Source organism: Cephus cinctus, unplaced genomic scaffold (genome assembly GCF_000341935.2).
Source record: "Cephus cinctus unplaced genomic scaffold, Ccin1 Ccin1_scaffold0160, whole genome shotgun sequence".
Taxonomy (NCBI): Eukaryota; Metazoa; Arthropoda; class Insecta; order Hymenoptera; family Cephidae; genus Cephus; species Cephus cinctus.
The window spans coordinates 409,100-435,234 of record NW_014332886.1 but is presented as its reverse complement, the minus strand read 5'-3'; the positions used below and the strand labels follow the sequence as shown (position 1 = coordinate 435,234).

At 35.9% G+C, this 26,135-nt stretch overlaps 1 protein-coding gene across 5 annotated transcripts in view; it reads left to right on the top strand.

Annotated features, from left to right (window-relative positions):
- The window catches only part of LOC107263675 (synaptotagmin-7), a 201,418-nt gene that overhangs the window by 70,218 nt on the left and 105,065 nt on the right, over nt 1–26,135 (top strand). Inside the window, exons 1-2 of one of the 5 annotated variants that reach the window (XM_015731141.2) lie at nt 22,519–22,587; nt 23,452–23,597. The exons of the other annotated variants lie outside the window; for them this stretch is intronic. Of the exons in view, the coding sequence (XP_015586627.1) occupies nt 23,496–23,597 (102 nt within the window). The 5' untranslated portion in view covers nt 22,519–22,587; nt 23,452–23,495. Of the gene's footprint in view, nt 1–22,518; nt 22,588–23,451; nt 23,598–26,135 lie in introns of those variants that run through there. 5 annotated transcript variants of the gene reach the window in all.

Here is a 26,135-nt window from a genome sequence, read left to right as displayed (position 1 = left end):
CATACGGCGCAAGAAAATAACGACAATCGAAAATGCTGTTGGTAAATATAAAGTAGGAGAATTGTTGTGACGATTAAACTTTTCTGGAACTATGCCAACTGTGGAAATTAATTTTTGAAAGTGGTGCGAGGGGCCCTGAAAAAAAGACGAACCGCCGTAAGACTATCGGGATTAGGGTCGTGTCCACGAACATTCGTAATCTATACCTCAGGATAAAGCTTTACCTTACACTTGAGCAGCTTTTCGTGAGTGTAATAGTATATTGTCGTAGAATATAATATCTTAGCAATTCACCATCTTCGCTGGGACATGCCTATACACTGTGGCACGTATCTACCTTTGTCAGTTCCTGTCGGACCTACCTTGTAGTTAAAGGGCACAGGGTCAGCCCTGTGGGCTGCTATGAAGTATTCAAAGCTCATGATTACACGGGGGCACTAAAGGAGAGGTGCGGGATAATAAAAAAATAGGCGTTGGACATTTCGACAAGTTATGTAAAACTTTTGGAAAGTCCAAATTTGACTTGTTACGTAAAAATGTAAAATGCATCTAACGTACCCGTTTGTACAAAGAACGTTAAGTTTCTTTATATTGATTAAGTCATGATTTTTAAGCAACTGAAAAAGTGTGGGGAGATTAAAAAAATGTTTATCAGGGGATAGTATGTCGTACAGTATAATTTTTATAACAGGGGGTGGTAAGGATATCGATATATCTTTTTTCGTTACTGCAACAAAAAACTGTTTAGATAAAATTTGTGCGTGATACGATTTCTTCTTCGTCACTTTGATGTTCCCGAAATTTGTTCGCGACTGTGGTACAAGTGAAATGTTGCTTGGGTAATACTTTCCATTTCGTTTGAGTTTTTCGATGATTTCTGCAAATTTATATTGGGGCAATACTTGCGAGCTTTTAACTATCTGAAAATTTTGTGAGCTCGACGGTTTATTGGTCTTCGCGAGGGAATAGGGGCGCAATATTAATTTTTCACTTTATTTTGTTGGTACGTGCTGTAGGCGAAACGGTGATTGTTTCTAAGTACGTAAGTCGAGACAGTGTTAACAGGGGGATCACGGTAGGGGATCGATGGGGTTAAAAGTTTATAATATAATATGATCCCTCGGCATCCGTTAACAGTAAACGATGTCTCTCTATTAAGCGATCAAATACATTTATGATAATAATCGACGAGTAAGATATTGAGAACTTCAAGATTCTCGAAAATATGTTTAAACAGTGTCGGAAGACTGATTGCGAAACTTTAAGCGAAAGCTGATAATGTTTTTTCGGTACTTGACATTCCTCTTAAAAATTCTTTGAACTGCGACACTCGAAAGTAACTAAGGAAAGTAAAGAATCTCAAACGTTCCGAGATTAAAGCACTTTGGGAGAAAATTTCGGCGGGTAGAAAGCTTTTCCGCCAGACGGTATCTATAGTATAGAATTGGCACGTGAAAGCTGTCATCGCAATAAATTGCGGATTTCGCACCGACTGTTTGTATTTATTTTGATTTTTTGTTTACCGGCAGGTACAATTTTCCTGTGATATTGCACATTTTTTAGAACATTCTTTTTATTATTACTTTCACATGTAACGATAATACGCAACCGTTGCTTCCATTACTGTTGAGACTCATGTTTTTTTTTTCGGCAAGTTATACGCCACTTTTGTAATAATCTTGATGAAACCATTGAGATTGGATAAAACGATTAAATATTGACTAAGCTCCTGGTAAGATGATGACGCTTTGTTTGAGGGGAGGTGGAAAACTTTATTTATCGCACCTTGAAATTTGGCACAAATACATATTAACTGAATGCTTTTACAATGGTAATTAGGATTTTCATAAAGATTCCCTCGGTTGAGCTTTAACACTAGATTTACGGACTGAGCCAATTTGACTCATGTAATGCATTTCAAAAACAGAGTTTATATGTAAAAAATGTTTTCAATTAATTTTTTAATAATAAATCTTTCATTGAAATTGATTTGGAACTATTTTCTTTGCAAAATCTTTAATTTTCTTTTTTGAATCAAATTGGCTCACATCAGTAAAAATAGGTATATAAATATTCGTAAATCCTAGTGTTAATTAATTCTTAGCAATTATTAGCGATTTTTCACATTATTTCGGACAACGTGCGTATTTTCATATGATGCCGTATCGATAATTTATAAATGGATGTTTTACGCAATCGAATAATAATTTGTTTCGATATAAATGATATTACTCAACTTTGACTAAGTTGACATTTATGATATTTAATACTGATGAGCTTGTACGTCAACTTTATGAAAGATATTATGCTTGGGCTTACATGTGACGGTTATTCGTTGCGATACTAGACTGAACACTGTATATCGCCATGCAAAGAACGTATTTTCTGATATAAAGCACCTGAAATTTTTTCATCAAGTATTTTATGAAAAAAATTATATAGAAAACATACAAGAATATTCTGAAATATTTCACTAAGCCTATTGCTGTTAAATATAAATTTCACAATGACAATCTTTAGTATAATTTATAATATAATCGATACCCAGAAAGGATAAACTATTACTCGACCTCGTTACTATCGACCTCGTTATTCCTTAATAATAATAGTTATATAACGTTTGGTTACGTAAATATTATATCTTTGAATAAAAAATTGTAACATTACCGATAACTGTTACTTTCCTTCCTGGACATTATTCATGCATATTCACGCACGTTCCAATGTCTGATAGTTTGATCCCTGAAAATCTTTACATTATCCTTCTAACTTCTTGTCCTAGCAAGTGACACGTATTGTAAGAAGATTCCGAACGTTCCAAAAGTCTGAACACAATGTCACGCGATTCGCACATTTCTTTCGCTCGATTCGAAATTGCAGCGAATTGAATTGCCTTTTACGTAAGCGAAGTCGACACGAATATTTTGCCTACGTCGCGGCTGTTTTTCTCCCGAGTAAAGTGAAAAGCTTCGAAAAGCTCGTTGTAGAGCGTTTAGAAGAACATAAGAATAAAATTGTATACGTTCTTAATCATACCAAGCTCAAATGTTTCACGTTCGTCAATATCGAGCTTATTATCGATTTGATTTTCATGGGGCCGACTCTGTTTCCTGGTTCGAGATGAAACGATAGGTTCTAACTTTTCCCAAGAGTCATGCAACTAGAACGTTAGCGTCTGTCGACTTTAAAATTGCCTGCCCACGTTGACTTTCATGATCTAACCTTACCTTGCTTGACTTTTCTCCCGTCTTCCCCATGTTTTATTAACTCCAGCTTCTTCCATCCCTACGCTGTACCTGTATGCATCTACTTTCATCATGACGCACAATAGCGCGCTCTATAGAAATTCTTGGAGTGTTCGGCATTCCAGGGTCAAGTAACTAACCTACACCAAGGTAAAGAAACATGTGTAACCCAACTTACTGACCTGCCTCAATCTACCTTGGCAACCAATAACAAATTCTCTTTCAAACTCAAAATCCCATAAGAGAAAGTAAGACCAGGTAAAATAACACTCTCGAGAAATACAAAAATTAATAACGTGTTCGACGATATACGTGCTACGAAGTTTCAATGGCTTTCATATGTAATTAGTAGATAGGTAGGGAATTACGTAATTATCTTTTTTTTCAGCAAGCACCATACGTAAGAGAGAGTTTTGTAACTATTCCCATATATTCCCACATATTCTCACTCTTCGTCTATGGCAGTAACGACAGTGCTGAAAAAAACAAAATCAAAGGAAGTCAATGACAGCCTGCAGTAAATTTGCCGTGGGGAAGCGTCGCTGTACTTTGGCCGTCGCGACGTATCTAATTACTAACGTTTGACGGGTTTCCTGTACGACGCCGACGGTTTCTACGACCGGCACAGCTTTTGTTTACACCTTCTAGAGTATTTTCTCGTGCTTTCCAGTGTTATCCTTATCAGGTTACGCGCGTGACGTCATCTTCTTTGTTAACGTGATCGAGAGCCTTTCTTTGTCCCTCGTTTGTTGGAACTTGCCTCGTAGAATCTGTCGGCATTATGAGTTTCAAGGTGGAATAGAAGGGAGAGCATACGCTCATTCGAAAGGGTTGTGAGAGGATATATATATATTCTTTTAATTATACGCATTCTTTTGTTTTGGCCCGTGTGCGACCACCACGTTCATCATACGGTGACTGTATGGTGGTGCTGAGACGTGGTTGAGTCGTGACGTCATAGGAGACGATTAACGGATCACGAGTGGATTCATCCCTTTGTCGCGTCTAGGGGACTTACTTTTTTAATAAAGTGTCGTATAAAAGTCTTCCGTAGATTATCCATTGAAAGAGCTGAAGATCTTCTAGAAAATTACATAGTAATTAACCATAGTGTGCGTGACGCTATATTGTGACGATTAATTTTGTATCTATATTTACAAACTGGTAGTAATGGTTCATTATGATCTGAATGTCCATATCTTTGAAATTCAAATTTAAACAGACATGCTATTCAAGTGCATCGTGATAGCGCTCCTCTTTGATCTGTATCAACAGCTTGTTAATTATATCTTCGATCGAAGTTTCGATTTGCATTCGAGCAAAGATTTCCGTATTTGGCGTTTAACGAGACTTTAATTGAGGATTAGTGGATATCACGCTGATGCAGCGCTTAATCAGTGTTACCTACTGTGCAATTTAAGCATACAAATTTTTCATGAGATTCTCATTATCACTTTGCAAGTGCAATTACTTCGTCCCGCGGAAATGCAATCGTGAATGTAAATTTATGTAAATTTACAGGATATATTTGTGAGGTGGATATAAATGTCACATTCACGTCTTATTTTCGGATGGAATATGGTACGTTCTATCGAGCAGTTTTCAAATGGTATTTTTACGTCAGTGAAGCTGCTGCTTTGTGCCCTTACAAGTTTTTTTTACGTCCGATTAGATATCAGACAACGCAGCGAGTAGTAGAATCCGAAATTGGACTCAAAATGGATCAGCCAGCAAAGAAATTGACACGACACAATCGAAAGTCACCACGTAGTATTTTTCCTCCTTAACTTTGACATTAAGTTACACTGTTTTTCTTCTGACGAAGGTGTTTGACATTTTTTTGTGGTTTGTAAAAAGATAAGCAATTAAATGTTTTTGTATGTCAGACGTGTCTGTTTCATATTTTATTTTACTTTTTTTCGTACAAGTTCGAACAAGTAGTTTTTTTTTTTCTAAAGCCTGGCTTTCAGACAGATCGCCGTCGATTCCATTACATTGCTTTTAGTGGGAATCGATAAATGTCACGAATGTGTGAGATTGAGGCTATTATCAACGATAATAATGCATAGACGTGCATTTACTGGGCCGTGTAAATAATGCCTGAAAGCGTGCGATCTGTGCGATTGTTGAATCTATAATGTCTAGGGAGCAACGTATTACTCAGCTGGGAATGTATTATACGTGAAAAGCACATTTATTTCGGTATACAATATGTGCGTGAATTGTACATACGTCAGATAGCATATTACGCTACGTTTCTAGTAGATATGTAAATAAGTTACGTGTGATAGGTACGTTACACTCTAATTCAACTTTTACGTACAGTGACGCATATTACTTCCGACAAATTTGTTCGTTCAATTTTTCTTTCAGAAATTCATTTCTTGAAAATACTGAATAATATACCGTCATACGGTTTATTCTGCCGAACATATGCGTTAATACGATTGAATGAACAGAAGAATTATTTGAAATTTAAATTGAAGCAGTGTGGTATTTTTTCTATTAGAATCTCATGCATTGTATAAAACAAAGTAGAGTATACAATAGTTGCGGATGCGTTATTTTGAAAGCACAACTATTGAACATTTTTAAATATCCCTTTTTTTTTTGGCATTTTTTTAGAAATATTTCAAGGCTTTGTTAAGAGGGAGGAAACACTTATTTTTTTATTTTTCAAGAAATTACAAGTATTACGCGAACGTAGGGTTATTTGCATACGCATAACGATGGAAAGTAACGGGAACGAAGGGCCCTTCGTTGCATTAATAAGGTACAGTCACGTGCAAAAATTATTGATCTGGTAATTACGCGAGCCTGAGCCGTTCATGCGAACGTTGGAATCTATTTTGCCTGGCAAACGGCCAACAACAGTTTCCAAAGCTGGACGTTTGTACATCGTACGTATTACAAGACAAGCGAGAGCTACACGAGATTTGTGACTAGGATAGGCCTTATAAATTAAAATACAAACCGTGCACTGAGTGTTCAAGCCTACCTTCTGCAATTTCTTCGGTACTCTAATTAGTTATGACTTCTTGTTCGCTATCGCGTTACCTTTCTGCACGGCATTTTAGTCGCACGTGCGGATTCGAGCTGATGCAACTGGCAGGTCTAGAAAATAATACGTATTCTTGAAAAGTAATAAAATTGTCACTAAACAAGAAATCATTAATCGAAACAACATATGAAACAGATTGTAGAAATATTATTTATTTTATATTTCTTATAGAAAATATTCTCACAATTATTTGTTATATATTTTTTTTACCTATAAACATCACTATCTGAAATTGCTTGTCAATACAAAATTATCTAACGGGTGGAGGGAATTATTTTTAATAATTCCTTTTTCATAAATATTTTCGCAATTCATGGTACCATCATTTTATTGAATATGAAGAAAAGTTTCTTTTTGCTGAATTCTATATGCATAGATAGGAAAGGTCATTAGCATTTCAGGCTCTATTTCGTTAAATTGATCCGATGAAACTCATGGTATTCCAATGGAAATTTTGCAAATGACTTCTATTCATGGTAAAATCGTAGTCGAACAATTTACATGATTATTTTGACTCGTCTTCCTTTATCACAATTTTCCGGAAAATGCAAATTATATTGCTTATCACACCAGAAATTACTTTTCACGGGTTTAGAAATTTCTCAAATTTAATGACCAATACGTAATTGGATATTAGTGGTTCAATCATGGTCATTTAGCGTTTAGTGTACCTTATGGAATCACGCAACGTAATTTCGACAACATATATCTATATTAATGCTTCTGGGTGAGCCTGGAGTGTCTTAATTCTCCTCTAATCTCTTGAGAGCGGCAGACATTGCAATTATCGAGAGTGGCTAGAATTTTCGTAAGGAATGCAATTTCTCCTTTGGCGAGTGGCGCAATTGGTTTTGGCTAGTCGGATAAACACAATAGTAAACACCAAAGGCATGGAATACGAATAAGCCGCCAGTAGGTATATCCGTAACCCCGCAGACTCGTTTCAGCAAATTACTTGAGATGATTTGTTTCACTCTAAGCAAGGAGCGTTACTGCAGCATCTTCTTAGAGCGATAGATAAGATACGTAAAACAAATACGAAAGTGCTTCTCTCCACATTGAAATTTATTATCTTTATACTAGCCGACCAGGCGAACGTTGTTCAGCCATATAAATTATTTCTAGTGAATATTTTGGTTGTTAAATAAAAAATAACGAATGCATTGTAAGTGCGTGGGGATGGGATCTATGACAAAAAGAGGAATTGAGCGCTGTAGACGATGACTGCGGATAAAAACAAAAAAAACACCAACCATTCATTTTCTCAATTCAATGTATTTCATTAACGTAACGGACATATTCATTGTTTGATTTGATATATTTTTTATCCTAAAGTAGGAAAATGAAATAAATCAAATCAATATCAATTTCGTAGAGCAATTAAGTGTACGATATTTTTTGTCAGTCCGTCTTTAGCCAACACAAATAAGCTCGATGGTTTGCCCACGCGAGAACATGCCACGTGTAATTGTCAGTGGGAAAAACATGGTGTGCCCAAATGTGTGCCCATGAAGCAGATTTGTAAAAATTTATGTGGTTCGTTTGGCATTAGCAGCAATGAGCCTACTTTGTGGTACACTTGGCCTTTGATTTTGAATGTTGAATTGTATTGTTGACCACTTGCTGCAGTATTGTGAACTATTTCTGTTGCTCCGAACGAAGTCATTTGGAAGCATGAATTGAATGTGCGAATGGACTTCAGGAACAGGTTTGAATCTGGATCCGTGCCGATGAGCAAGCCGTTCAATGGTTCTGGTGGTGTCTCGATTTCTGGTAGTTGCACTTATCCTGAAGCGCAACATATCCCGGCTGACTCATGTTTGAATTTGAGCGCATGACAATGGGGACATTCTTGGCCCATAGCACCAATCAGCACTTTCGGTTGAGTGAAATATTCAATATGTGGCTGGTACTCGAATGCGAGACGAACGAACGAAGCGGATGTAAATGCTCGATGTACTTGTTGGCGTTGTCGGTCATTTGCTCTGCGGGTAACTACGAACCGGCGCGTTTGTCTCCGTTCCAATTGTCGTTGTTGATTTCTTTCAGCTCGTGCCTCTTGTGATTGAGATGCACGCAACTGCGACATGCTCAAACGCATATTTTCGTTATCTTGTTGGATTTATTCGTCTGCTCTTTCTGCTCTACTATTTCGCATGTTTGTTGCTTTATTCGTTCGACAGCCTAAATTCGCCCCCTCGCGTCTTCCTGGCATTGTTCACTGTAATACTCACACACACAAATAGACAAAATTGTTTTAATTACTGATGAAAAACGGTATTACGATAATGTATTTGTTCTTTTAGTATTTTACCAACCTTTTTACAGTCATAAAATACGTATATATTGCTTATAAATCAAAATTGACATTTCATGATTGAGATGTCAAAATGACTTGCGTGCGTGACGCATGCGCGGAGGAAAGTTGGATGAGGCGGACGTGGCGGCATCTATCATTAAACGACATAAATAATTTCGTTCTGTTTGAAATACGAACGACGGTTAAATTATTTCATAAAAAAAAAATACTAAAATCGCGTATAAGATTATCGCGTATTGAGAAATGGAAGGGTGGGGGTAGGAGTGTGAAAATTTAGGGTTATAGGTATTTTCTGATGCCAAATAAAAAAGAATAGAAAAAAAAATTTTTGTCAAAAAAAATACAAAAAATTTTTCTGGATAGGAACACCCTAATTACCTAGCGGTATGACATATACTTTATGATCTATTCTCGTACCTACCAAATATACATAAAAAATTTCATGAAAATCGGTCGAGCCGTTTCGGAGGAGTTCAACCACAAATACTGTGACACGAGATTTTTATATATAAGATATATACATATATATCGCAGCTTTTACGTATAACAACTTGAGGGATACACGGGATTTTTGAAACACACTTTAGTATAGCCAAACTCTTATGTAGTTGGCAATGAAATAAATTTTGTTTAATCGCTAAAGCTGAATCTGATTAAGAATTTTATCTTGATATATTTTTTTACGTGCACTGTGAAATAGTCTGATATTATGAAAATTGTTTCCAGTTTAATAAAATAATAAATTACTCACTTTTATACGTTAACAAATTAATCTTAGAAAAAAGTTGAAAATCGTTTCTTCGTGATTGCATTTTTTTGAACCCTAATACATCTGGAGAATAGAGACTGGAATCTGGGGAGACTTTTACCGTTATCGGTAGGAGACCGTGTTTTGCGAGAGGGTCCGATTAACTGGTTAACCGACAAAGTGAAACTCGTAAATGGTCCGCGTTACGGCTACATCCAGGCTATAAAATTTGTCCTTTTCTTTTACTGATTAGTAGAGACTTTCTTTCTCGTCTCGGCGATAATCCAAGTAGTCGAAAAGCATTATCCGCGGCTCGAATAGAGTTTGTTTCAAGCCTCTCAGTTTTATTGGATTGAAGTCCGTATAAGTATAGGATTCCATAGAAACGTCATCACAGAATGGCAGAGTATAAAAAAGAGATGGAATAGATGCTTGTTTCTAACGCAGCCGATAAGTTACCAATGAGAAGCCATAAATATCGTGGAAAAGTGTAGTTTTAAAAAAGGCTGGCAGATATTTTGGCTATTGTCATTTGACTTCTTCCTTTTTTGCAGCTGTAATGATTTTGTCTAATCGATGAAATTGATGCAATAGTACCTTGACGTTCGGTGTGTTATAGGTATGTCGCAATAGATAAACGGCCAAAATTCAAAAATTCTTCTAAGCTCAATATCGAATTCTTAAGTTTTCCACTTTGTATACGTTCGATGTGAATTATTCGAGTCGACGAATTTTCGGACACGTAGCGAGTTACAGTTCCTTTGCTTGTGAATAATGGCTATGCAAATCCCACTATTCTCCGCATTGGAATGAGAAGTAGAAACTAGTTTGTACCAGTTCCCTTTAACTCAACGTAACTATATGTATGGACACTACTATGCGTCGGTACTATTATATCAAGGGTATCGGATGTATCGTGTCTCAAGAGATTGGATTGTGAATCGGTAGCTATGACTTACTTGTATAAGCACTTGTCCATAGTTTCCCTAACAGACGTTTAGAGAAATGAGAAAGAGAATTTCAAGCCTTTTCAAATTTTTATACCAACGCTGAGTAAGTACAGGTTGGTGACAAACTTTTAGATGAAACTTTTAATTGTACCGTATTAAGTGCGTACACTTCGTGGGGAGACTCTTGATCTTGTTAACACAGAATATTTATACAATGTAACGTATTTTCTTAACTCCACACCGATAACGAGAAATCCGAAAACTAACCTACGTTACCTTCGGCCGTCCACCCTTCGCTCATGCATCCGCAAGCCAGGCGGGCGCCAGCCAATTTTTTTTTCACCGGGAACTGACGACCCCGTATGACCTGGGAGTTGGGGTGGAACAGGCTCAATTCCGTCAAAATGAGAGCTCTGATCGAACCTATCAGATAATGCGATAACTTAACGGATCCCGTCGATTTTCGGGGACGCGTAAAATCGAGAAACGCAACCGTAGGTGCTGATCTTTAGGCTCGCGTAAAATCAGCAAACGCAACTGGATGCACGAACGAGAGCGGCGGTTATGGAAATGCACGGCCGCTCAGGCTGCTACGTTGAGGTAAATAGGGTTGGAGTAAGCGTTAACTTAATACGTCATAACTTTTCCTTTCCCTCGAGCCGTCCCTTTAAACCACATCGAGAGTGGTCCTTAGCGGATCGGTACGTAACTTTTGGGAAATCCTCCACGGCCCCTTCCCCAGGGCATCGGGTGACAGCTGGGCACCACATCCTTAACTCGGGTCAGGGGGTTCCTCTCCTGGCCTTAACCGTATCAAAACTATAACTCTGCCCGCTCTACAACCCTTTGCCCATCTCCAGCGGGGCGCCGGTATCACACCCGGGCTTCTGCCGGTCCGTGGAGACGTCTCCGTCGAGTACCCTCCTCTGCCGGGCAACTCGGTACATCGAGACTATCTCCCCACGGCAGATTCGAGCACCTTGACCATAACTAAACGATAACGAAATCTTCCGTGAGCATTGGCATAACTGTACGAATCAACCCGAGAGCGTAGCTTCTGAGTGAGTGGCGACCCGAAGGGAACCAGAAGTCGAAAACATTATCTGAATCTGTAGCCGGAGTCACCTTGTGACCGTGAATCGAAAAATCACGTCACAACATATACATCCGTGTCAGGGAGGAAATGATTGGAAGCTAAAGTAAACGAAGGATCGACGTAAAGTCGGAAGTCTAAGCGTATTTTGAAACACTTGTCTGTGCTATTGAAAAAAAGGGTTCAGTGACGCTTGAAGAAGAAAAATGGTTTATTTGGAGCGACCAAAGCTTCTTTCGCGTTTACACGAAATTTATCATTCCGTCGACTTTTAGGGAGGCGGGTGACATTGAAATTTTTTTCGCATTTCACGCGGACTCTATAGCTGCGAAACGTTTTTCGGCTTCGCATTGCGAAAGGGACATGTATTCTGGAGGAGGTTTTTTTTTCCTAATGCTCGAATTTTAAAGCGAGTACGACAAGGACCAACGGGGGCTTAAGGAAGTTGCGCGAGTTCGATTTCTATACGTATAGGCTGGGTCAAGGTCGGTCAAAAACTCGAATCCACGGTACAATAAAACGCGATCATCATTCATTGTCAATGTTGCTAACCCGGAATATCTGTCTCTTTCAGTCTTCCTTAGTCAATCTGTATTGACTTATTTTCTTTGTGTACCATTCTATTTACTTGCTATGTTTTGCCAAGAGAGAAGACATATATAATTCACTATGTATATAGTCAAGAAGTTTCGAAACCATTTTCAAAATTTTGTGTAACTGTTTTTATATTTATATTATCACGTGTTGTTACACTGTAGATATATCGAAATACTTGATATTTCAATTTCATATGAATATTTCAATGTATCCCGTGACACTGCAAATCCGTTAAATCCCATCTTGAGCGCTTCTATCAGATCGTTATCTCGCAGTGCTTGAAAGCTTTTTTTTTTTTTATTGACCGGCAAGAGCCAAAGCAAACGTATGATGGATAAGATATGTAAAGAAGAGGTTGATTCGAAAAGAGATTGGTTTGTAAAATGAGTGCTCTCTCTTTTCCACGTGGCGCATTACTTGACATCTATGGCATTTAGGGCTCTCGAATAAATCGAGGAAATATTTTTCAAGATGGCTTAGCGCAGGATTCGCCTACAGAATAATAATGTATCCCACGAGGCTTAACAGTGACAAACTGCGTACAACCAAGCTTACTAGTCCTTTCGACCTGTACAACCCCTTCGTTTCCCTAGCTACCCCTAACATCCCGTGACGTCTTCCCTGCTTACGTTTTACCTGAAGCGACCCAACCCTTATCATGCTCTGATAGTCGACTAAGCGCATAACTTATTTACCCGCAGAATGTGTCGTTTCTCCTTTTTAGCTTAGCTCTTTTCTTCTTTTCTTTTCCTGAATTGTTTATAGGTTAGACATAGAAATATCTTTGCAGTTCTTTATGTGGATTTCTCAACGGAGCCACATTTATAGCCCCTGGAACTCTATGTCTTAATAATAAGACTGACAGACATTTTTAGGGAAGAACGAAATAATATCTTTCGCATTCTTGAAATACTATTTTTAGGGAGAATTAAGGTATATCAAAGTAATGAAAATGTTATGTTTAGGACAGAAATTATTTTTGAATTTGCATTTTTAAGAAATTTGTAAATTAATACGTTGCTTCACTTTTTTTTTCAATTACGTAATTTATTCTGTATATTTAGTTTGTGGATTAGTTAAGGAATTTTATTTTTTAGTATTATGTTCATATTATTCTATCTGAATGGACGGACAAAGTCGTGCCAGATAAGAAGGACTCTTCGTGCAAAATTTTGCTAAAGATTTAATTAAATCCTCATTTAGATTTATTAGTAGGATAGTTCAGCTCGTTTGCCAATTGAATCGATTCAAGATCATTTATTCGTACCGCATAGTACTAAATTCCAACATAGTATATAGGTATGCCGTTAATAGAAATTCTGAAAGGCTTTATCTATACGAAAACTTTCTAGGATCTCCGCACAACGTTCCGTCGAAGCTTGAGGATATTTGATTTTCCTTGGATTCTACGAAGAATCCCAATTTCAATTTTAGCATTAAGATTCAAGAAAAATAAGGATGAAAGATGCAGTAGGTTTTATCAATAGGAAAGCAGAGCTACGTTGAGTACTTAGGTACGTTTATTATATCAAAGAATCACAAGAAAATCGTCTCTGTTCAAAAAATCGTAAAGAAAATATTTTTCCACCGGAGGATTTTCTATTGTTTAAAATGATGGTATAAACTACTCCCACTGTTTTTATGGTATTGATTATACGATATTATTACTGATTGAAAATGTTCTATTCCGCAAATGTATGAGAGTTAACATACCTGCAGGAGAGAATAATTTACATTTGTATTTTTCAATAAAATAAATATTTTATTTAAACTGTACAAAAACTTCCTTTGTACTATCGCTGTCGTATCTTCGGTAAGGGTAGAGGGTGCTTTTTCATTACTTCCTCAAAAATCGATAGCATTGCAAGTCCTAGTCTTGCAAGGTATTAAATTTCAGTTGTGAACCAAATGTATAGGAAATGTTGAGGAAACTTTGTTTATCATCTCGAAGATCGTGTTGAAACAACATAAGAGGCCACTAACGAAAAGCGATTATTTAGAGAAAAGTGGGTGTAAACGCCGTGTGAAAAATTGATAAATAAATTAGCATTTTAATGCGCTGGCGAATATTTTTCGAAGCTTTATCGTTTTGTATATTCACGTATAACACTCGTGCTTTATCCGGGGGTTGTGTAACCGAAGAAATTTGCATTTTGCTGACAACATCGTGCACGGCTGCATTCGTAATTCTTCACTGAAATTCCCGCCCTCTTCCGAGTTCGATTTCACGGCTGAGCTTCTCTAAATTACCCTCGAATAGAGTACTGCACTTTTTTTTTAATCGTCCAATTAAAGCTAAGCATTGACGTCGGAGGGGCGAGCTTTTTATAGGAACAGAACCTGAGTAATCAAACATAATATTTAAATTCAGTATAATTCACAGAACCGCCCAGCCAGAGGAGCTACTCTTGAGCTTTTTTTTCGAGGCGATATAAGGTATATGAATGGGATATGCATGTTATGGTAGGAAATGGATCCCGTATTTCATGCTCCTTATAAAAGTGAACCTAATTCGTTATGTACCTTTCATGAATTTTCGGAAAAATGTTTTACTTATGAGAAAGCTAGAAGTTATTTTTTGAGCTTTTTGCCCTGCGATTTGTCCGTATCATTTTCGCGACCGATATTGATTTTTCTTAAGTCTCCTAGGACTTGTTTGTGACACCATTCGTCAGTGACACTCTGTGTAGTCGAAGAAGAAAATTTTGTTCAGGATCAATACCTTGAATGTTTGTAGGCGTCTCAAGAATATGCAATTTTTTTTTATTATTTCTTTTAGGAATTACATGAAAATTCAATCGATACCACATTCTCGTAGTACTACGTATTGCGTTTTCTTTATTTATCAAACGATTTTGTCACGTCGAACTAGTTTGCAAGTATGTCACAACTTGACATTCGTGTTCGTATCACTTGTAGTACAGGTTTTTTGGTGCAAGCTGGAAATGGCATACTGTAATTTGCGTAAATATTTATATCGAGAAACATTTGCTAAATTGATATTATTTCAACGCCATCGAAACTTGTTTTAGGCTTTATTAAATCGTCATGTTATAACAAGACTTTTTTTTCACGAAGCTATACTTTTTTTATACATATTAAACATTACATTGTAATAAGGGAGGTTCGTGTAAGTTACCTTAAATCAATGTGTTGACAATGAGGTAAGTCATAGCTCTATTCAAATTACTTGATTAAAAGTTATAGCCTGCGATTCATCAAACTGGCCTCTCTCCTTCCTTCCCTTGAGAAATCAGTTGCTGATTCACACAGTCGTCATATTTGAAATGGCCAGTTGCGTGCTTTTGCATTTTATCTATTTTCTCTCACGATCAAAATCAAGTATATCGTTTCCTCTTGCCGGTAACAAAAAAATTAAAATATTTATAACGTTTTCTAATGATTAGTTGTCAATTCCAAATAATCCTAAAAATAAGTTGAAGGAACTTGTCATAATCACTAATGAAATCCCGCGATATCGTTTAACCGGCACAGTGCTCATAATGCGACATCACTGCAAATCCAAGTGTGTTATTTTCTTATCCTTTCTCACACATTTTACACAGTTACAAGTGTGTTATCTTTACGTTGGAATATTTGGGAATAACAATACAATTTGAACTGTGTAAAAAGGGACTACTATGGAAATGATAGGGAAATAAGACACTTGGATTTGCAGTGACGTTGTATCCCTTTGAGACAAGAAAGAAAATTACGGACAATTTTTACGTGACCTCGTGCAATTCGATTGCGTGTACGTTAAAACACAGTATATATTACTTGGTTATTAACGATCGCACGGTGAGAGCTGCTTTTGGTCATTTGTTTTCTTCTTAAAGTTCGAACGGCACTTGGTAAACTAGTTAAATTGACGTGATAAAGAAGAACTTTAATGAATTTTCATCCTAGGATGCAATGCAGACGTATAGATCGATTATAATACCTTTTGATCAGTCATTACTTTTTATTTATATGAATTACACACGTACAGTACACTTTGTACGTGACAATGCTTCTGTAACATTTAATTTATAAATTATGAATTTCACAATTTCACGCAAAGCTCCACTTTCACTAGCAACTCTTTATATTATGTACATGAGAATCGTTACTGCAATATGCATTTTCATTGATTTATATTTCCGCAATGGTACTTCTCTTCCACGTATGATAATATTCGAATACCCGTCGGTAACTTTGTCGGTAATGCAGTATTTTCTTCAAGCTTATCCTCCGTAGGTTCGTAACCAGTGGATCAAAAGCTTTCGAAAGTCGCTTAAAATTCTCCATAGAGCTTTTCAGTGGAATATTCATATCGTACGAGCCACGATACACAGGTGACACCGTACAACGATGTCTAAAATAATCGTTACTTTCAACTGCTTATACGTCTCTTTCGCATTACGGGAATTACTAACTTGCACTGTTTCACAAAATTGGTCATACCAAGAACAAAAGACGCGTACCATTGTGCATGTAGAGTTTTGAATAAAGTTAAAAAAAATGGTTTTACTAGTTTTACAGAAGAATAATAGTAGTATGGAACTAAAATTTTGGTATTCCATGAACGGAACTTTTCTGTTATACAATTAGAAGATATCTAGTATCCAAAATCTCTGCTGTGATTGGCCAATGTACATTCCACGCATCTCCCAGGACGCAACCAGTTTGACTATACTGGTGATATTTACTTAACCACCATAATATGCGACAACAAATTCCTACGAAACACACGTCGTAATAATTGTGGGGACTACTACAAATTAATAGAGCATTTACTCACCAGTTATATTATTCAACATTGCACGCATTATGTACTGATACGGTACTAAGAGATGTTACGTAAAGTGAATTATGAACGGCACTGCTTCCCTTTGCTTCACCTCAATAACAATACCATTGGATATGCACGTGTATAGTAACTGACATAATTCGCTTACGCATTGATCGGTATGCTATCGACTATCGGACACAAACAGATAAATATTTAGCAGAGCCATTTCTGTTTGACATGCCTTTAATTCTTTAATCGATCGACAGCCTTTGATTTGCTCATTTGCAACGGCGATTGCACATGGTCTATTTAAGTATGAATTTCATAGTTAAGTCGATTAAAAGAACAATCGACTGTGCTTAGATTCATCGAATTTTCAAGTACATTTTTTACAATTACGCATCTGTAATCGTTTTCTGCTCCGCTCTATAGATATAGTATGCTTCAGTAGTATGCTAGGAGCAGCATGATGCTTGGATCAACTTTAACTGATTTTGACCTCGATTTAGTTGCTCTGATTACCGGCAGTTAGCGCGGATATAATTTATCTATTAGAACTAATCCGTAGCACATATAATTTCTTCCAATAATATTAAACAGTATTAATGATTGTATGACTTTATTAGACATTGATAAATATATTCTTCGTTCAGTCTACCAAGAAGAAATAAAACAATGAGGTCTCATGAGGAATCCACTTGGTATCCAAAGTGTTAACTATATTCAATTTTTTGTCTTATACCTTTATAAATAATTAATAAATATTTTATATAATAATTGAAGCGAAATTAGTAAGCTTTCAAGCTAGTATCAATACCAATAGAACTTGTCAATTATGATTGACTGTCCCCTACATTCATCTTTGATTTTCTCAATATATCACAGTCACACGACTTCATTAATAATTGTACCCATGTAGTAGACGCGATTGGAGGGTAGTGAGCTTGCGATTCACTATTAGTAAGGTAGCAGAGCACTAGGTCAATCGTGACGCTATACCCAGCTCGTACGGTGATTGGTCGAATCGTACTCCCCCTTGGACGTTTTAACAAAAGGTCATGGACGTGACACGAGTCGAGAGCAGACGCCATTGTAATTACCGTATGTACTATGCATTTAATCAATAATTATCGGTACATGTATGATAAATTTTAGGACAAGACATATTTCTCTTGTTTAAGATAATGAATATCAGAAAGCTTGTACAACTATTGTATATGCGTGTACATAGGCATGCATGTGCATAACTATGAAATACACTTATGGTTTTGCTTTCAAGCGTAATATTTACTCATCCCTTTGATCATGTTTATACTGCATATGACACTCTATTTGTGGTGGCTAATTAGTGTAATATATAAATATGTATACATATATTTAATTAAATTCTGGTGGTTACGATAAAAGCTGTACATGTCATATATGTTAATTTATGATAGCGTTCCAATGACAAGAGATATAGAATTTGTGACTTTTCGTTTTGTAACTTTTTATTGCTTGTTATTCTTATGATGTATTTAAAAAAATTTTATATTCAAATTTTTATACTTTTTATCATTTATCTTGTATATCCTGGGATCGATCAAGTGTAAGGTGGTTGTTTCAAGGATTTTTTGTTTTCAAGGAAAATTATTTTCCGTATTTCATTTTCATTGAAATCTGTGTCAAGAGGTGAATTGATTTTGGTCTTAGTTTTCAATCCCTTTTCGTGTCTCGTTCAGCATGATTTAATTTATTTTGACAAAGTTCATCGTAGTGTCATGTAATATTTTTTTTCGGTTCGGTAACGAAAAGTTAAAATAAAAAGTTTGTTTTGTTCCTGTCGACATAATTGTTATCGTATTTATAAACGCTCGTATATACATCGTGGTCTCGTAAGTCTTTTTCAAACTAACAAGAAAGATATCTCGGGTGTTCTTCGATTTCGCTTGTTTTTAAATATGTTACTCTTCATCAAAATTGAATAGACACGTGTTTTTTTTTTTATCTGTGGTAAAACGGTTTTAGGGGGTGAGATCAACCCTCAAAGTCGAGCTCCTCGAAGGCGGTTTTCACAGTTTCTTCGCATATTTCCAGTCGAGATATTTAAATGAAACCAATTGGAGAATAATCCTCATGATGAATAATGAAAAATGCGTTTTGGTCGCTCCCTGGGGGGAGGGGGGGGAGGGGTCAGGGGGTGATTGCGTAAAAATGTATAAGGGTTGAAAAGTGTGAAATCTTTATAACAAAAAAAACTATCGATTTGATTTTGATGAAACCAATTGCATTAAAAAGTACTAAAAAAAGTAGGGGATACAAGTTTTTGCGTTTTTCGAAAAAACGTCGTTTAAGGGGTGAACCACCCCTATGGCGGTGCAATCAATTTCTCATTAAAGCGGCATTATCTTGCTTCAATTTGCCATCCTAATTATTAGGAAGCTCTTTTTATGTGTTAATTAAGAAGCTTAATCGTTTCAATAACGTTCGGTTGTATGTTTACTAAAACCACCCCTTTGTTTCCTGACACCCTTGTGGCGGGATTCCTTGCACGCTCGCGATTTCTTCAGATCTCTTGTATCCTAAGGGTTTTAAATGTCGCTGAATCGATTTTGTCCTTGAAATTTTGAAATTCACAATGCCAGATACTTTCAAAGTGAAATTTTTCAATTGTTATGGCAGGGGTAACTACCCCCCCCTCCCAACCCGACCAAAATGAATTTTTCATTATTCATCATGAAGACTATTCTCCAATTGGTCCCATTTAAATATGTCGACTGGAAATACGCGAAACTGCGAAAAACCGCCTTTGAGGAGCCCAACTATGGGGGTTGATTTCACCCCTTAAAGCCGTTTAACCACGGATAAAAATCTCGTGTCTCTTAGATTTGTATGTAGAATAACATATTTCAAAACGAACGAAATCGTAGAACCACGTTTGAGGTACCTTCCTTGTAAGTCCATCCATCATTGTTAATGGAGACAGGCCTTCAGGTTATTTGTCAAAAACATTATTGTGGGATAAATTATGGTATTTTATGATTCCAATAACATTTTGGGGAATTCACTATCAGTTTTTTTTACTCGTCCCTATATTATATGTATCATCATGATATTGAATGTCCAATTTTCTCTGGAAATTGGAACTTTCGTAGATGATGCAATGGAATCTTATACATAACAACATGTGTCAGTTAACCGGAAAAGAAGAAAATTGTTTGCTTGTAATAACAAAAATAAAATCAGAATCATTTTTTCAGTTGTTCATATCTAGAATTCCAAGCTTTCAAATTCCTAACAATTCACCTAAACCTGCGGCATATTTTTCTATTGGGGTGAAAATGAAGATTTCCTTGTTCGAGATATACTTTATCTAAATAACAAATTCTGTATCAGTTATTCAAAATATAATATAGTAGCTTAAATTTTCTTATTTATTACTCATAATTAAAAGCAATGCTATAATCGTATAGTAAACTATTGCTTTGTGCTTTTATAAGTGTAACGTCTCCGGATTTCATGAAATAATACAAGTTTCATTAACACCAATTAAAGAAGGCAGGTATTTCAATAAGACTTCAACGTAAAAATTAAATATATCGACTATTGATTCAAGATGGTCAAAAAGAGCACGAGGGTACGTGTCGTCGTTCGTCGAGTTTGAGCACGACTGTTTCTTCTGTCTTAAGCAAAAACGGGAGAGCATCTGGATATGACTAGGAAATAAGTTAAAGGAGTGGGGATGGAGACACATAAATTAGTGGGTGCTAGTTGTGGAATGCAAGAAAGTGGATATATAGCGCACATGGGAAGGGCCTTGCGAAGGGAGTACCTGCAGATCGTCAATTTGCTGAGTTTCAGAGATTGACCCTTCAAGTATTTAAGAAATGACGGACACTGGAAACGGGGAGACAGTGGGTGAAAGGAATAGCCACGGGAGAACCCGCGACATAATAATAGTTTCATTCTACACGATACCCGTAACAATTATTTTATCACTTAATAAATTCTATCCTACTACAGATTTCGATATATTAACTTTATTTGTCAAAGTCTATTCGTAATTTGAATATCTATCACCAATCGATTTTAATTTATCAATTAATCTTGATATAGATATATTTTTTAAAGCTTTGCGTAATGCACGTGCTGGACATTGTGCATCGATCGAGATACACACCTTTAAGGAATATGTTACATGTGGAATAAAGGTAGAATATCGATCACTGCTCATCTCACAACACACCAATAGAAATTCGGTTGAAAACTATGAAATTGGTTCCTTGTTCTTTTATGAGGATTTGAAATGTTATTAACCAAGAATTAAAGACATTTACTTCGTGAAGTTTTGATTTGCGGATGAATACTGATTCTTGTTAAATTATATAAAGAGTTTATCTTGAATAATAAATTAAAAGTTAAAGGATTAATCGCAAAAAATCATGAATATCTGAGTAAGGATTAAAGTCAAGTTTTCAATTTTGTAATTGAGGTTCATAGGCTTATCACTGAAGTTGCTTTTGGTCTGAGATGAAACATGTTTAGTGAAAATGTGATTTAATGCTCTTACAAAGACATTTTTTTTTTGAAGCTAAGTGATCTTCATTCCAAGTTCATTTTACTTTATAAGCAGAAGATGATCTTCCCTTTATATTATATTAATTTGCAAGATAACGTTCATTGCCAAGGCTCTAGAATAATATCAAGTTTCGAGAAGATTTCTAATGGTGCTTCGTTTAAAAAAATTTCTTGTATATTCGTGATGCAAATTTTTTTCATGGAAGGCCTTGCCTTCCTTCAAAACTTTGCGAGCGCCGTCGTAAAGTTTATGTTAATAGATTCACGTGATTCACGTAAATTTCGATAACGGGTGTATCTAATTATTGGATTCGCAGTTCAAGCAAGCTGCCCATTGCTGATAAGGACTGTACAAATCACCTTTAAATTAATATATTATTTAATTATTTAATCTTTTAATTGTTAGCTGATGCATTTTTAATATACTGAATTTCTTACAATAACAATATTTTATTTATACTACAGTCTTTTGAAAGTAAAATGTAAAAGTCATTCATAAAACATTGATACGAACAATGCGCCATGAATTTAATTTAACGAGCTAAAATGTGATAAGATTTTCGAATGGTTTCAGTCTGAAAGTAACCATAAAGAGCTTTAACCGAATTTCGAGCTTACTGGTCAATGGTAAATGCTATAGCCAGAGCAGAGGCACGATAAGAGATTTCTTATCTGAAATTCAAATCTGAAAAATGTATATTCTGTTAAAATATTGGTATAATCTGTACACCCTTATGTTACTCGTTCGGTACGTTATGTCTGTAGGATTAATATTATTCCATGTTCGATGAAACAATTTCACTGAACACTGTTGACTTTGCAAAAATAAGATACATTTATAGGAACCCTAATATTATTTCCATTTGTTTCATTCTTAAAAACGAATTCTGTTTTTCTTAAACTCAGAATGCTGGGATATAATATCGAACTTTTCTCTTTCACTAAGTTCCCTATATGTTACGTATTTCCTTTTCATTTATTAATATCTATTCAATTCCTGCAATTTCATAAATATAGTTTATGAATTGCGATATTCAGTCCAATGTAAACAAAGTCAACCAAAACTCACGTTACGCGGGTCATGGTGTATCGCACCGGTAGCTCTTGGCACGAGGGTGCCCGAGCTTCGCCGGAGGCGTACGAAGCTTTCGCTCCGAGATGTCAGACCTCACTCAACACGCGCGTCGACTACAGACAGACAGACAGAGTTCATTCTACCGGCAGTATCTCCGATCTCGCCAGGTTTGACCGCGTTCTTATTCATTTACTTTTATTTTCGATTTGTGGATGTTCAGTGGATAATAGTGTATCAGTGTTTCGTGATACCATTGTTTTTTGTTTTCGTTGTGATATTTCATTAAATATCTCAAACAGATAATGCTGGCATTGTCACATTGCGTACAAATAGATCTCAGCATTATACTTACTTTAACATGTGATACAAGTTGAAGTTTCGGAGTCGATAAAAGCCTGTTGAATTTTGTAAAAATCTCATTGTATCAATGCAAGAAATATTTGCGATATTAATAAATTCTAATTTTGTTATCACGAACTATAATATAATTGACGTAAATATATTTCGCAATTACTGATAACAATTTTATGATTAATTTTCACCTTTCTTTTTTGTGTTTCATGACGGTTGCTATGCTGTAGGTCGTTTTTAATTTACTATTGTGAATGGAGTATTTCGAGATATTAGATTTCACTTCTATAGACTTGATAGTATTTCAGAGGGTTCACGTTACAAAAGATAAAATTGCTGAGGCAGCGGAAAAGCTCGATGAAATTATAGAGGGTCTTATTTATTATTATATTTTTCAACCCTTATGGTTCTCTGTGAAAAGTTTGTAGGATTGAAGTCGGCATCACGTTTCAAAGTAAAAGCAGGAAATTGCATTGTTACAACGAGATTTCTCCAGTCGGTCAATCAAATTTGTAGACATTCAACAATGTCTTTTACGCCAGTTTCTTAACCCACTGCAGGTCGCAGTTTTCGCAACAAGTAATCGATTTCGAGTATGAGCATCCACATATCGAGATTGTTGGGACAAGTAGAAGAAATTACTTAATCGTGCAAATAAATATTTATCTTTTATTTTCTAGCGAAAGTCGGGTCTTTGAAGGTTTTAAATATAGTTTGAGTGAGAATGGTTCACATGGGCCTGATGGGCCAGTACTTTCCGGAACTGGACCCAAATTCGGTCGGGCCGCCTAGGGCGGTCGATCCTGCCGTACAAGCTCGAAAACTCGTAAGTAATTTATACCGATTTTCGTTACAAAACGTCAACAACGAATTTTCGTTACTTCGTACCTAATGTTGATGCTTTATGTCAAACCATAAATAAATTATGGTCCCTTTATGGGCATTATATTATGAGAGGTTATGTGAAGTGCCGTTATTTTAATGTGTACGCGTTATAAATTTTCATTTTTAATATTCCTTGCGTTTCACATTTTTATATTTTTTCACATAATACTGTACTACGAAATAAATTTAGTAAAATTAGCTTATTTGGTTTTTGCGTAAAAATTAAGGTAATAATCGTATTGAATTTTTAATATATTTATTATTGCTTTAGAATCATCACCCACGGTGACATTGTACATAATAATGACTTATTATTCGTCACGTTGCATTTCTCGAAAAAAAATCATGAAAAGCGAACGCCTGACTCGTCCGTTCGATTTGAAAAGGGCATCATGTGATTTTCATCCCTCTTTTCTATATAGACGTCATGATCTTTAAATAGAATACGGTTGAATACCGTATATATATATACACCAGGAGATCATGTCCCGTCCTTATTTTCCAATAATGATATTAAATACATCTGCTAAGGAAAGCTTCTATTTATAATTAACGTTATAGAACTTCCTTATCACATTTATTTACATTCTACAATAAATTTCACATAACGAACACAAGTTTCATTAAACAATGCATTTTTCATATGCATGCATCGCAATAAGAGTATAGAATCAAAAATGAATCCAAATATATCAGACCTTGAGTCACCAATGAATTCAAAATTTATACATTAAACATATTCTTATCGAAGCTGCGTATAAACGCCAATGCGAGCTCTCAGCATTAAAGTGACGTCACGTAGGATTACCTTAGCGAGGTCGCAAGATACCTGCACGTGAAGGTAAAATCAGGACGTATGTAGGTTGCATCGATCCGTAGTTGTACCTACGTCAAGTGCATCGAAACACGTATTTTTAGGGATCGCTCCCCTTTTTTTAATTTTACTTACTCAAGCGTTAATCTTACCCCCTATCTTACCGTCGACGAGCAATAGTCGTCAAACAATAGCAAACCCGAATGGGTGCCCAACCAAATGTGTTCAACTGATAGAAGCGTCAAAGGTTGCGTTTGAAGAGTGTTTCGCGACATGGCCGTCAGTTGCCAAATAGTGACCAGAAGAAATTCTAAATAAATGTCTATTTCAATACACGTGTCAGTTAACGTCATCGTTTGCTCCTGACTTCTTTCTTTATGTGTCATCATCCGACTCGATTAACGAAGGGAACGGAAATGCGTTAGAAGCTTCGATTGGTTCTTCGGTGCATTAATGAGAATTCGCTAGGCACTTTAAAAGCTTTTGACAAGGTTTGAATTTATTTATGACGTTTTCCACGTTCCATTCGGTTAATATGTCGCTTCGCTGTTTTCACTTTGCTCAATATTTCACTTTCGTGCATTATCACAGTTAGACACGTTTTACCTTATTTTCACCTGTTACCTGTCGACAAAGTCGGTGTTTAGGGATTGATCCAAAGAACAATACATAAAATGAAATTTTGTTTGGGATTTTTTAAGGAGTCTTTTGATCAATTTATATGTCGGATGTATAATAAATTGTTCTTTATGTTGTGTTGCTTTATTCTTGTCATTGATGTTGTACTTATTTATCTCTTTTTTGTTTGATTGTTGGCCACTGGTGATATTTAACGATGTTTCATCATTCAGTGAGCTTTTGATGGAATTCGTGATTCGGTTTACTGTTACCTTGTTAATTAGAGACTTCGTCAACATGTGCTTTCACGCGGTAACTCTCTTGGGTATGTGAATGTTTTATTCGTTCCCTTTAGTTACACTATGTGCTACCAGGTCTACCCTATCACAGTACCTATGTATTATTAGTGATGTCGATATCGGGTTTTTATTACTTTTAACAATATTTTTAGAACGTTTTATGTTACGCTGAAATTGTATTTTACGAACTTAAAAAATAATTATTGTATTCTGTGGTGGGTAGGAGATGAGATATAATTTGAAAAAAAAAAAAAAAAAAAAAAACAATGTTTTTCAGCTTATAATTTTCGTTCTATTTATTTTTGTTCTAGCCAAATTTTCGGTACTTGTTATAAAATAGTATATTATGCAACTAGTGCGTAAAGTGAACTTTTTTTTTTCACGAACCATAATCGTCGCGAACGAATCGCCGGCGGAGTCGCCTTGCGATCATGCGAGTGAAAAACAGCACGCATGAGTTGGATATGGTATTTTTTCAGGGCCGTAAGTAAAGTTCATAGGTAAAGTTCGATTTTCAGTCCGTAAAGTGTACTTTTCACACTGTACACCGTATGAAAAAAAAAAACACTTTACGCACTGGAAATCGAACTTTACCTATGAACTTTACTTACGGCCCTGAAAAAATACATTTTAATACATACGTATTCGTAACTGAATCAAAAGATCCATCTAAGAGGTATGTTTAACATATAAAAATTGTGTTCACGATAATAATATTTTTTTAGCGTTTCTAAGTTATTTACCAGTG